A 13,646-nucleotide genomic window follows, 5' to 3' on the forward strand; every position below is an offset into this window, starting at 1 on the left:
CACCAGGGTTATTCAATTCCTGACCTCATCACAACCTTGGGCAACCACAACCATCTTCCTTTGTGCTAGGTATGACTCCAACCAGCGGAGAGCTTTTTCCATGATTCCCATTGACTCCAGTGTTGCTAGAGCTCCCTGATGCCACACTCAGTCAAATGCTGCCTTGACGTCAAGAGCAGTCACTCTCACCTCACACCTGGAATTCAGCACTTTTGTCCATGTTTAAGGTCAATCATCTCAGTTCCAGGGCATCACTGCAGGAGTTCCTCAGAGCAGTGTCCTAGGCCCAACCATCTTCAGCTGCTTCATCAATGACCTTCCATTCACCATAAGGTCAGAAGTGGGAATGTTCACAATGATGATGATTGCACAATGTTTGGTACCATTCACGACTCTTCAGATACTGAAGCAGTCCATATCCAAATGCAGCAAGACCTGGACATATCCAGACTTGGGCTGAAAAGTGGCAAGTAACATTTGCACAACACAAGTTCCAGGCAATGACCATCTCCAACAAGAGAGAATCTAACCATCACCCCTTGACAATCAATGGCATTACCATCACTGACTCCCCCACTACCAACATCCTGGGGGGTCACCATTGACCAGAAATTGAACTGGACTAGCCATATAAATACTGTGGCTACAAGAGCAGGTCAGAGGCTAGGAATCCTGTGGCGAGTAGCTCACCTCCTGACTCCCCAAAGCCCATCCACCATCTACAAGAAACAGGTCAGTAGTGTGATGGAGTACTCTCGTCTTGCCTGGATGAAGGCAGCTCCAACAACACTCAAGAAACTTGACACCATCCAGGACAAAGCAGCCCACTTGATTGGCACCTCATCCACAAATATCCACCCCCTCAACCACCAACGCACAGTGGCAGCAGTGTGTACCAGCTATAAGATGCACTGTAGGAACTCACCATGGCTCTTTAGGCAGCACCTTCCAATCCTATGACCGCTAGCATCTAGAAGGACAAGGGCAGCAGACACATGGTAACATCACTGCCTGGAATTTCCTCTCCAAGCCACTCACCATCCTGACTTGGAAATATATCACTGTTCCTTCACTGTCGCTGGATCAAAATCCTGGAACTCCCTTCCTAACAACACTGTGGTGTACCTGCACTGCATGGACTGCAGCGGTTCAAGAAGGCAGCTCACCACCACCTTCTCAAGAGCAATTAGCGATGGGCAATAAATGCTGGCCTAGCCAGCAACGCCCACATTCCATGAGTGAATATTTGAAAAAAAGACCTCACTTAGGCAGGCATTTCAGTCTCCTAAAAAAGATAAGCAATGAATAGGAATCAAACGGGAATGCGGTAATAACTCTTTACATCACTACTTAAACTGATGCCCAACCTATTCTTGCCAGGTAGGGTGAGTTAATTCTTTTCCTTTAATTTTGATGTTAATACTAATCTTTGATCATATTTAAAGTTTAGGAATATCATGATTTATTGTGATTCGTGATTCCCTTCTTCTTTAGGTTGTCCCTGTGGCTTTGTGTGCTGTATGAGACAGTTGGAGATTTATGGGAGTAGGGCAAAGTGATGTCCTGTCAGTCCCCATTGTTTCATGATTCTTAATTGTGGCATAACTTAATGTTTTTATATTTCTGTATCATATTTTTCATATAAGCTGTAATACTAAGCTATACTAAAAATGTAAAGACATTAACTTTTATTCTGCAGGGAAGGTTGCCTCTTTGAAAGCCAATAACTCACTCCACTTGTTGTCTGATAAAGTAATTTTTATTTTCCAACTTTAATTTACCCATGCAATCTAACAGCTTAAGGCTTAATATTTTCCACATCACTGGACACATTAACACAATACAAGGAAGCATTGTATATCATCATACATGAATGTTAGCATATTCTTGTACATATGTACAGAAATTATACACACAGCATAACCTTGCTACAACATCTCTTTGAGCCAATTTTTTAACTGGGGAAAGCAGCTTTTTAACAAAAGATGTAAGAAATACGCAAGGCACACATTGTTAAAATATTTCTTCTCTTCCCCATCTTAGGAAGCAGAGATAACAAAGCTTGACCATGTACCGAACTAAAGTACCTATAATTGCAATATACAGCACAATAAGGTTGTTTTATAAGTTTCAGGGTTGCATAGATTGGATCTATGTATTCTATGTTGGTATTGGTTTAACATTACTTATGCTAAATGTACCAAAAAATTATAATTAAGACAAAACATAAATTTCAAATTAACTTTTGTTAGAAATATTATGCTACTTGTCACATGTTAAAGTTAAATAGTATAATGATATTCATGGCTCCTCTTGTTGGATTTAGCACATTTAACATAATAAGACTCACTTTTTGTATATGTGTGTGTTTTCTGACAAATAAGTGTTTGTTGAGATGAATACATTCTCCCATAAAATCCAAACATTACTCCAGTATGCCAATATGTGAGATGCCATTACAAGAATTGACACAAAATTACACCTTCATACCTTTGCAAATTCTGTAGTATTGTCTTAGATATCAAAAAGTGCCTATACCATAAGAAGAAGGACATTTATAAACCGTAGATCAGAATGGAGGAGGTCCTTGGAGGTAGCTTAGGACAGGAGTCCATGAAGAAGAAAAATGCCGGACTTTGCTGCAATCTGTTGGTATTACCAATAAGGGAGTAACAGCAACTGCCATACACAGGACCAGCAGAAGCAACCAGATTACCACACCTGCATGAAAAACTCGCATTTGGAAGGAATTTGTCTTCAATATCAGTGAGGAAGAGGATGGTTCAATTAGATTAGAGGCTACCTTGGGAATAGGTGGGCAAAAATGGAGCAAGGTTACAGCCAGATTTCTAGAGAGAAGAAAGATAAATATATGTTGTGGTTAGCAGTGATAAAAAGTGACAAATATTTCCTTCTGTATTCTAAACAATAATGTTACAACTTCTCTAATAAAAAAAACTACTGGAACAATACATTACCACTGGACAACTACTTGAGCTGTTTCTAAACATGTATGCCAAATAAAAATATTTACAGTATGAGAGAAATTTTTTGGCAAATATCAAAAATCTAACACAGTAACAGTTGTATGATAAAATCAATTACTTGCATTAGATCATTGTTGGACTTTTATAATTGTTTAATAACCTCTTCACTAGAGGAGGTAAACTATCATGTGTGACCTTTCTTTTCTGCTGCTTTCATCTGTGATCTTCAATATGCAGACAACACCCTCAGGTACATATGTCAATATGCAAACAACATTGATTGAAGCAAAGCCCAGTGATGATGGATACATAAAGCAGCAATCATTGGGCTCCACATGAATATAAAAACCTGAAGTCATGAAAACTATCTGTAAAGCAAGGAGCCTAAATAGAACAGTCAAATGAATTCACTACAGATATTTAAAACTAATTCCTTCCATATCTATTCTGTTGTATATATTTTAAACTTCAGGTTTTTCCTAAATCTGACAGCATGAAAGCAATAATATCTGGCCAGCCATAGGGTTTGATTTCCACAGTGAGGAGTCAGTCTGGGATAATTAAACCATGCAGCAAAGAGCAGGAGCTTGTAATGAGGATTATGAAGAAATGACTGTCAGAATACAGCTGAAGAGATAAATGCATCCCTTCTACAGTTTCTAGGAGGCACTCTGGACATGCATTTATTCACCTTCCATTTTTGGCAGAAATATCTCAATCTAGCTAGTTACCTTTGCCTTTGATCTTGCTTTGCTGTTACTGACCTCTACATTTATATAGAAACATGACAAGTAAAAGAAAGAAAAGAGCAGTAAGCATTGAATTCAGAAAGTAACAAGTGATACAGGAAGTTGTTTACAAAGACTATTGTATGTATTTCTATGCATTAATTATATTTTTGTCAAAATAAGTTATGTCAAAGGCAATTATTTATAAAAAGGAATTTGAGCTAATTATAGAACTCGATACAAAAGTATTACAAAACATACTTGGCTTGAAGTACAAGCAGAATACTTCCTGGACAGAACTTTTGATCGATTTTGTTTTCTATTATCTATTATAGCTTTGCAGGAAATTGCAACAAATAACTGGCAGTTACACAGCAGATGCAGGTTATCGCTTATATTTCAAGCCAGATTATGGGATAGGAGGCATGTGACTGATGAGTTTTATGTTGCAGCCCCCAAAGCCTTCAAACTGGAATGCACCAAGGTAGCTGCAGAGGAGTCAAGCCCATGAAGGAAAAAGGAGCAGCAGAAAGTTTTGTCAACTTTTGTGATCTTATTCTGTGTTTGCAAAATTACCCACGAAAAGATCCAACAATTCCACAATACAAATTGCCTCTTTTACATTAGCTTTTGCAAACACAGTAACAATGAGGCACCACTTGAGTTTGCTACACATAATGAGCTTTTGCTTTCTAAGGATTAGCTGGTGGACATTAATCAAATGAATATTTCAACTTCTGGAAAGAATCTTTATTTGACTCACATCCTATACCTTGGGTACAGTTCTTGCAGCATGGGAGTCACATGGAAGTTCACGGTGGTGGCACACAGAAACTGTAGTTTTGGCATCAGTGGTTCCACTCTTTGGAGCTTTCCTGAGATTCCCTGCTGTATGTTTTTGTGAGCTGGGGATCTGCAAATCAGGAAAAAACTGTTTTCAATTAATTTATTAGCAGTTTTTGCTGAATTCCCACTTACATCTAGTAAATGTAAAACATACCACGTGATTAAGCCATGCAGCAAAGGGAATCAGTAAATCTTCTCTACACATGGCTTGTATTCTCTGGCAATCCTCTTGAAATTTCACATGTCATAGCACTTTACTGCGAATATCCAAGCCTTAATTATTATTTTAAATTTAAAGTAATATTTAGCTCCATTTCCTATGAGATCTTTTTCAAAATATATAAGAAGCACATCACAATTGGGAACAAATGCGTTGTCAAAAGAGAACCTTTTATAATATATTAGACAATCAGTAATATACATATCAATTTTGTTCCCATTTCAAATATGTATCTTCATGTAATATTTTAATATTTCCTTACCTGATTTTATGATGATGAAGTGCGGAATATATATTTCAGTCAGAACGATAACCCACTTGCAACTCTGTTGCTAATAAATAAATCTTGGAGTATAAATCACAACCTATGGTTCTGAATTAGATATACTTTCTAAACATTTTCTGTATCTGTGTTTGTTATTTTATTGCGTGATTTAAAAAATCCATCTATTTCTTATAAATTAATTGTGAATAGAATTATAATTGCCCATATTAAGATTTTGATCATTTTTTTATTTTTGAAAAAACGTTTATCACAGATGATATATTCTTGATGTAAATGTTGCTGGGTAATGAGCATCTGGAGGTTTATTGAATACCTAGCACAATATTTAGCTCTGTTGCCCAACAATGGCGCAAGAGATCGGTAGCACATCAGTAGAAAGCACTGACAGACTATTCAGCAATGTGTGATGCAAGATTGACTATTCCAACATATGAGAAAATGGGTTAGTGACCCCATGAGAGATGTTGGGGAAAAACAAATTTATATTTGTTAAAACCTTGTTAATGTCATGAACGCATAGCTCAAGCACTGTTTCACTTTCATAAAGTGAACTAGAAAACTAAGAATTAAAGAGTTCAAAGAACTGGAAGATGTCAAAGTATCAACAGAGTTGTTTACAAAAGTGAATAATACAAGCATTTATGGTGGTTCTAACTTAACTGCAGCTTATATAAGAAATAAAGGAAAAGAATGGCTACAGAGATGTTTAAAGGAGAAAAAAGCAGGAAATGCAAACCATGCTGATCAAATAAAGAAATAATGACAGAGAATTAGAGATGTTAGCCATAGGTTCAGGACCAATCACCCTATTGCATAATTATTGATATTTTGATGCTATTATTGATTATCATATAGTTGCATATTGCTATCTTAGAGTGTGTTTTCATGTGGTTTAAAGGTACAGTACTGTCACACAGCACAACTACCAGCGAATTACTTGAACTTTTAAGTTCCAAGCTACATCCACCAGTCCATCACAACTGCAGTAACTGAGTAGAGTACATGCAAGATTTGGGGTGAGATGAGGGCCCATTTGTGGAGATGATTTTCCCCCAAAATCTCACATCCCGAACTTGTTCAGCATGAGCACTCCTGGTTTCAGCAGACTGTTATGTAAATAGTCTGTGTGTGTGTTGGAGGGGGGTGGGGTGGGAGGGAATCTACAAGAAGAAGATTAAAGAAAAAGAATATTAGTGTCGAATACACAAATCTAGGAGAAGACCCAGATTATACTACTGACAAAGTTAACTCAACATTTCTAACAGCAACAAAATAAATATTTTTATAGGATATATAGAGATGTGAAACTACAATTTGTAATGGATGTTGCATTTCTTGAGCAGCTTAAGGTGCACCATCAAAGTATACTAACTAAATTTAGAAAATTCAAATTATTTAATGTTTTCACAGGAAAGAATATTAATTCAAAGTCACCTATATTAATTCAAAGTCACCTTTAAAGAAGCTGGGGTTTTAATAATGGATTATTAACACAAAAAAAAACCTTTGCACATCATCATGAAAAAGTGCATGCTCTGCAAATTCACTTATCGAAATCTCATGTGTAAGAACTAGAATGGGGAAGTGGGCACAGTTTCTCTAATAAAACTGTGTCAAATAATTTCCAACAACACTTGAAGTACTTTACTTCCATTGGATGCCAAATAGCCTTCTAAAGATAAGCTTTTCTGAGTTACATTTTGTGGTAAAAACATTATTTAAACTAAAAGAGAAATACTTTGTTCACTGAGAAAGCTTGTGGGGATTAACAGGCAGACTCCATTGTTCACTCCAAATGAGCTTCGAACAATGACACCTGACCCCTCTCACTAGGCAGTTGATGATTGTCTGGAAATGCAGTGAGTAGATTTTAACTCTGGGCATGGAACAGGCCTGGTCATTATGAGCTTGATGGATTAGCAGGTCTTTTTCTGTGCTTCATTTTTGTATGTGAGCAGTGAGTGGAAAGACTCATCTGTTGGCAAGAGACCTAGTCCATTTTAAGGGTCGTGCTTCATCATCATGGCCCCAACAAGCTGCTCCTCCTGAGCTTGAATCTTGCTATAGGCTGGCACAACATCTGGTGGCTGATAGGTCAACCAGCCGGGGCGATCACAGGGCTTTGGTTGAGGGGAGGGAGAGTGAAACTTAGGTGGCATTTGGTCTACAGTAATCTTGTAAAATCAGGTGCAGAATTCCAATTCTTCTTGGCTTCACAAAGTAGTCCTGTATTTACATTTTTGGGGCCTCTTCCACTCCAATGCCCGGTTCAGCAGGGTGGATGGTGCTCACGACATGTTGTATCCAGTTGTCTTTCTAAGACAATGTCATAGGACCATAATTTGCATGCAGTAACGTGCCTGTTTGTGTTTTAGGCAGCAAAAGGATTAAAGATTCTCAATATGGCACTCTACTGATTGAAAGATATTGGGCAGAATCGTCCTAGATTTGCACCAAGTGTGGTAGTGGGCGGAAAAAAATGATGTTTTACCCTCTGGCCACAATGGTGGCTTTTCACGCTGTACCGTCCCAATCTTATCTCATTAATCATCATTCCTGGGAAACACGCCGGGTCGCTAGTGGGGTGTCCTCTCGTTTGCCCACTCCGCCATCACATTAGGCCTTCAGTAAACCGGGCACCTTATTTAAAGGCCGGCCCTGCAACAAGCTAGCACTTTTTAAGGGATAGGAAGCTGGTGTGAACTGATGACAGTCAAAGGGAGGAAACGTGCTGCCCCCAAATTTAGCGATGCCCCCTTGAAGTGCCTACTGGATGCAGTGGAGGCCCACCGCAAAGTCCTCTACACCAGCTCTGTGTGAAGGCCAGCAAGCAAAGTCCCATCCAAAATGGGAGGCGGTTGCAGTGGAGGACAGCCACCCAGTGCCAAAAGAGGATGAATGGTCTCCTCCATTCCACTAGGGTAAGTCACTCTTCTCATCACTCTCAACTCACACATTCACAAACCCAAACACACATGCACAGGGATCTCAGACCTCAAGGGACAACGCCACTAACTCTCACACACACCTCACATCTCCATCAGGCTCCATCTGGAGCTCAGTTCCTCATCCCATCTATGTGTCTGCTCACCACACAAACATTCCACACAGTGCCCTGTATCCTGCTCACACACTCTCCATCTGTTTTCATGCAGGAGAAGCCTGCTCACAGCAGCATGAAGAGGGCCCAGACCGGGGATGGAGTGGCCCACATTAGGCCCCTCACTCACTTTGAGGAGTGTACCATCGCACTAACAGGTGATGATGCGGACGGTGCCTGCGGCGATGGTGAGGTCAGCGTCAAACACCAACATGAGGATCCTGCACCACATCGTCCTTCTTTCAACGCAAATGTGAATGCTCTCTCTCCTGCTTTTGATTCTGCTGCCATGCACTAATTATCTCTATTTCGGTTCACTGGGAGCTCCGCCAAGAAACTGACACCCTCAGCCAGCCAGTCCCTCAGCTCCATCCAGGTCCTCACCTCCAGCCAAGAGGACACCTCCTCCATTGAAGAGCTGCAAATAAGCAGCCTGCAAGATCTATTACAGAGCTTACCAACATCTGCCACCAGTGCAGAGACACACACCTCAGTGGTGCCTAAATCTAGAGGAGGCTCAGGTTCACAATCTGGTGGTCACCGTATGGACACTTGTCCACAGCAGGAGGAGGCAGGTTCAGCTGAGCTCCCCAGCTTTCTGAGTCAGATGACAATCCTCTGGATTTGGCCTTCCAAACCATCGTGGAGATGCAGTAGAAGGCGGGGGAGCATCCGCAGAGCTATTGGAAGCCCTCAACAGAGAGTGGCATGCGAGTCAGAGGCATGCATCCACCTGCTCTCTGATGAAGTGGTGCCCACATGTGCAAGTATGGAGGTCTCCATGGGAAGGATGGTGGACGCCACGGAGACCCTGGTCCAGCAGACCACGGAGATGCGCAGACCTGCACTCCGTTGTGAGAGCCATGGATGACTTCCAGCAGTGGCAACGCAAGAGGGAAACAGGGCACCTGCCCGACCCTCCAGGTGCTCCTCTCCTTAAGGAGTCAGGCTGGGGTCCTCGGGCATCAGAAGGGGACAGGAGTGGCACCTGGATACCCCTGGGTCATCTACACCTGGAATCTCAGAGGATGTCCTCTCCTTTCAAGCCCTCTTTGCCTGTGACCCCCCTCAAACTCGTTCTCTGTCACCGCAGAGGGAGCAGCTGGTCCACAGAAGGACAGCCAAAGCAAACCAGGGCCCTCAAAGCCTCAGCTCTCCAGGGGACACTCACCAAAGTCATCAGAGGGAACAGGGCCAACCATTGCACATCTCCACCCCTGCTGCGGATGTCAGGGCAGCACCTAGAAGTGTTTGGCCTGGAAAAGGTAAGAATTTCTGATCACAAATGGTTGCATGGGTGAACAAGTTTTGTCACTTAATAATCTGAAAATATATTCACATGTGTAATGGTGTCTTTCATCTTCATTTACAGGCTTCGCGAGTCCTCCCACTGCATCCCCTCCCTCCACTAGCTGTTCAGCTGCATGCAGCCAATCCATGAGTGATTCTGAAGTGAGAAGTGTGTGTGTGCAGGGCCTTTCAGAGCCTCGTGCAAGCACTCTCCCACGCACACGGAACCTTCCTCCATCACACTCATTTCAATGTCCTGAGCATTTTCAATGCTGCCTGCTGGGATTCTCTTTCAGTTGTCCATCTGAGAGCTGACCTGCATCTCCGCCCACCCACTGATCGCACTCCCATACAGCACCTGTTTCCGCCCAACAAAGGCTCCTATCACTTTTGATTTTAGAAACATGGTACTGCTAAAGTTTGTCTTCAGCACCCCTGTCCCATCCTATCCCCCAGTCACTCTTGTCCTTTCCCCCATGACTGTCAACCACCCCCGGCATCACCTTCCACCTCTCCACTGTCACGCACCAGCCAGGACCGTTTTCTTTCCGGGATGTCCAGGTGAACATGTACGTTCCCTACCTTCCCAAGAATCCCAAACCCATCCACATTGATCTCCCTGACCTCCTCCTTCCCACCCCCAGGTTCCATGTCTGCCTCCGAGTCCCCACCAACCATCCTCGTTGTCCCTTCTACTGCTACCGTCGCACCCTCACCCTCCCACCCTACCGGCTCAGTCTGCCCTCTCTCATTCTCACCATTCCTTCCTACTATGCCCACTCTCATTTCATTCCCCGGGAGGCAGTCATCAACTCCACAGACCCCTCACTTGCACGTTCACCTGAACATCCCCCCTTTACTCCTTCCTCCACCCTTACTCCTTACTCCACCCATACTCCTTCCCACCTCCGGACTCCTTCCCCGCTCCAGACTCCTCCCTCCCTCCCCCTGGACTCCTTCCCCCCTCCAGACTCCTCCCTCCCTCCCCCTGGACTCCTTCCCCCCTCCAGACTCCTCCCTCCCTCCCCCTGGACTCCTTCCCCCCTCCAGACTCCTTCCTTCCCCAGACTCATTCCCCCCTCCTAACTCTCTCCCTTATACCTTCATCCCCCATTACACCTACCTCCCCATTTGCACCATTTTCCCCTGTTACCCCTTTCCCCCCTGTGGACTCCCTCCCCCCTCCATAATCCCTCCTCCCCCTTCCAACCTCACCCTCTGACACTTTTGTGCCCCCCTCCCAACCTCACCCCCACAACTCCTTCACCCCCACTCTGAACCTCACCCCACTGAGACCTTCCCCCCCAATCCCACTCCCAACCTCAATCCCCGCCCCACCCCACTCTCAACCTTATTCCCCCCCACCCCTCGTACACCTTCGTTTCTACTCACACTGAGAACTTCCTCTCCACCCCCACCCCATGACTTCGCCGCACATCTGTACCAGCCAATGGTAATGTCTGTGAAGTTCCGAAGCAGGCCCGGAGCATCAATGGAGACCATGGAAGATTGTGCGAGCCCATGACAAAGTCCGTGAAGTTCTGAAGCCTCAGTGAAGTCGAAGCTGCTGTGTGGAGACCTCCCACCTTCCGAGAGCTGTTTCGCAGCAGAACCATGTGCATGAGGATCCTCCCAGCATGTGAAGCACGTGTTCTTCCAGGGTCCCGTAGCTGTAGGCCTCCAGTATTTTCTTCTCCTCGGATGTCTGCAATCTGAGCAAGGCCCATTACTTTGGTAAGTCCCAACTTCTGCACGTCGTGCTTGTCCAGGTGTGTGCTGGGCTGGTGTGTTTTACCGCCGGCATAACGGTAAATCAGGTGCGGGGGGACGATTCCGGTCAGGCCTTACTTTACATCCCATTAACGGGATGTAAATCGGTTCACGCCGGCTTCCAGCGGGATTTGTGATGCGACATGGCGGACACCACTGGATGAACCTGCTGTAACTGCATGTCGTCGTGAAACCAATTTCTGCTCCCCCGCCGAAATCTCCCCCCCGCCTCGCTCGCCATGACACCCGCTGCCAACAGGAGCAGAAAATTCCGGCCTTGGTGTCACATAAATAGCGTTTGACACCGCTATGCTTAGTCATTTGGCAATAATGATTCATGGTTGTCAAAAACTCACAGTTTTGGTCAAAGGAAATCAATTATTATCTAAAAGTGTGTTCTTTTGAAATGTAGAATCAAATAAGCAGGACTGATCAGTGTATCCCACCTGATTCAAGCAAGGGTCCCTAGTAAATATGACAGCTGAACAGTAACCAGGCTCTAAGTTGTCATTTTAACACCACCACCACAGCGTTTGTGCTGGGTGGGCCAAGGTAAAATAGCCTATGTGTCCTCAGCAAATCAGATATTTCATAATTTTCACTGAGCCATTTAGCACACATATTATGCACAGCTGAATTCATGAAATTTCCACTATTAATTCAAATTAAGTGGCTCGTCAATTCTTTGGGAAGTATTACAAAGGTTATTGAGGTATGCTGGGACAAGTTATATTTAGTTTTGTCACCCTTATCAAAATTGCACTTTCAAGGGATGCTGACTCCAAAAGCATACATTCCTAAAACATTAGCTCGGATCTTCCGCGAAGCGACAATCATTGTTGGATTGCTGCTCCACTTGCACTTTTCCGTGACTTGACGCTGCTCTGCAATTCTTGCTGGCTCTTCTGAGCCCAGATTCTCCAGAAATGCAGAATGCAGCATCCACCGGAGAACTCCATCGCAGTGCTGTAGCGGCAGGGGAAGACAAGATATGCCCCCTTTTTATGGTGCCATATAAGTTTAAATGTCCAATGTGAATGTTTGTGAAAGGGTGAATGGGTAAGGTGGTAGGGTAGCTACAGAGTAGTGGCTAGAAGAGTAGTGGTAGCAAGAAGTAGCTACAGAGATAGTGAATGCATTGGTAGTAATCTTCCAAGAATCCTTAGATTCTGGAAAAGTCCAAGAGAATTGGAGGACATCCAGTGTAACACCCTTATTCAAAAAGGGTGGGAGACAAAAAACTGGTAACTATAGGCCAGTTAGCTTAACACCTGTCATTGGGAAAATGTTGGAGTCTATTATAAAGGATGTAATAGCAGAGCATTTAGAAATACATAATCTAATCAAGCAGAGTTGGCATGGCTTCATGAAGGGGAAATCATGCCTAACAAATTTTTTAGAATTCTTTAAGGGGGTAACAAGCAGGATAGATAAAGGGGAACCAGCAGACGTCATATAATTGGATTTCCAAAAAGCATTCAATAAGGTAAGGTACATAAGGCTACTTAATAAGATAAGAGCCCATGGTGTTGGGGGTAGTATATTAGCATGGATAGAGGATTGGCTAACTAATAGAAGACAGAGTTGTGATAAGAGGGGCATTTTTGGGATGGCAACCTGTAACTAGTAGAGTGCCACAGGGATCAGTGCTGGGGCCACAATTATTTACAATATATATTAATGACTTAGATGAGGGAAGTGGATGTACTATTGCCAAGTTTGTGGATGACACAAAAATAGGTGGGAAGGCAAGTGGTGAGGATGACACAAGGAGTCAACAAAGATATATAGACAGGTTAAGTGAGTGGGCAAAAACATGGCAGATGGCATATAATGTGGGAAAATGTGAGTTTATGCACTTTGGCAGGAAGAATAGAGGAGCTGAATATTACTTAAATGGAGAAAGACTGCAGAAGGCTGCAGCACAGAGAGATTTGGAAGTCCTTGTGCATGGATCCCAAAAAGCTAACATACAAGTTCAACAGGTAATAGGGAAGGCAAATGGAATGTTGGTCTTTATTTCAAAGGGAATGGAGTCTAAAAATAGGGAAATCTTGCTAAAACTATACAAGGCACTAGTTAGATCACACCTGGAATACTGTGAACAATTTTGGTCCCTGTTATGACCGAACAGTTGGTAAAGCTGAGTTATTTAAAAATTCCAGAGGGAAACTTTGAACAATTGTCATAACCTATATTTTTAAATGGTATATTTGAGATAACACTCTAAATTCAGGAATCAGACTACCAGTTCTCAAGAGGTTTTATATTAAACTAAATGAAACATTTTATTAACTTACACAAGTTAAATACATACACATGGTTACAAATTACTACTACCATAATTTTTAACAAATTCCTAAACTAATCTCTATTAAGGCAACAGCACCCATAGACTTAATCAGACACCAGGCAAAGC

The 13,646-nt window shown here is 42.9% G+C and overlaps 1 protein-coding gene across 5 annotated transcripts in view; it reads right to left on the minus strand.

Annotated features, from left to right (window-relative positions):
- Positions 1–1,737: 1,737 nt before the first annotated feature.
- Positions 1,738–13,646, minus strand: part of akap6 (A kinase (PRKA) anchor protein 6) — a 467,239-nt gene continuing 455,330 nt past the window's right edge. For 2 of the 5 annotated variants that reach the window (XM_078562838.1, XM_078562834.1), the window contains exons 13-15: positions 4,488–4,628; positions 3,719–3,753; positions 1,738–2,849 (exon numbers count right to left, since the gene is read on the minus strand). In XM_078562838.1, coding sequence (XP_078418964.1) covers positions 2,570–2,849; positions 3,719–3,753; positions 4,488–4,628 — 456 coding nt within the window. In that variant the 3' untranslated portion in view covers positions 1,738–2,569. Of the gene's footprint in view, positions 2,850–3,718; positions 3,754–4,478; positions 4,629–13,646 lie in introns of all 5 variants that reach the window. The other 3 variants (XM_078562837.1, XM_078562835.1, XM_078562836.1) reach the window with 3 other exon arrangements.

Source organism: Cetorhinus maximus, chromosome 18 (assembly GCF_964194155.1).
Source record: "Cetorhinus maximus chromosome 18, sCetMax3.hap1.1, whole genome shotgun sequence".
Classification (NCBI taxonomy): Eukaryota; Metazoa; Chordata; class Chondrichthyes; order Lamniformes; family Cetorhinidae; genus Cetorhinus; species Cetorhinus maximus.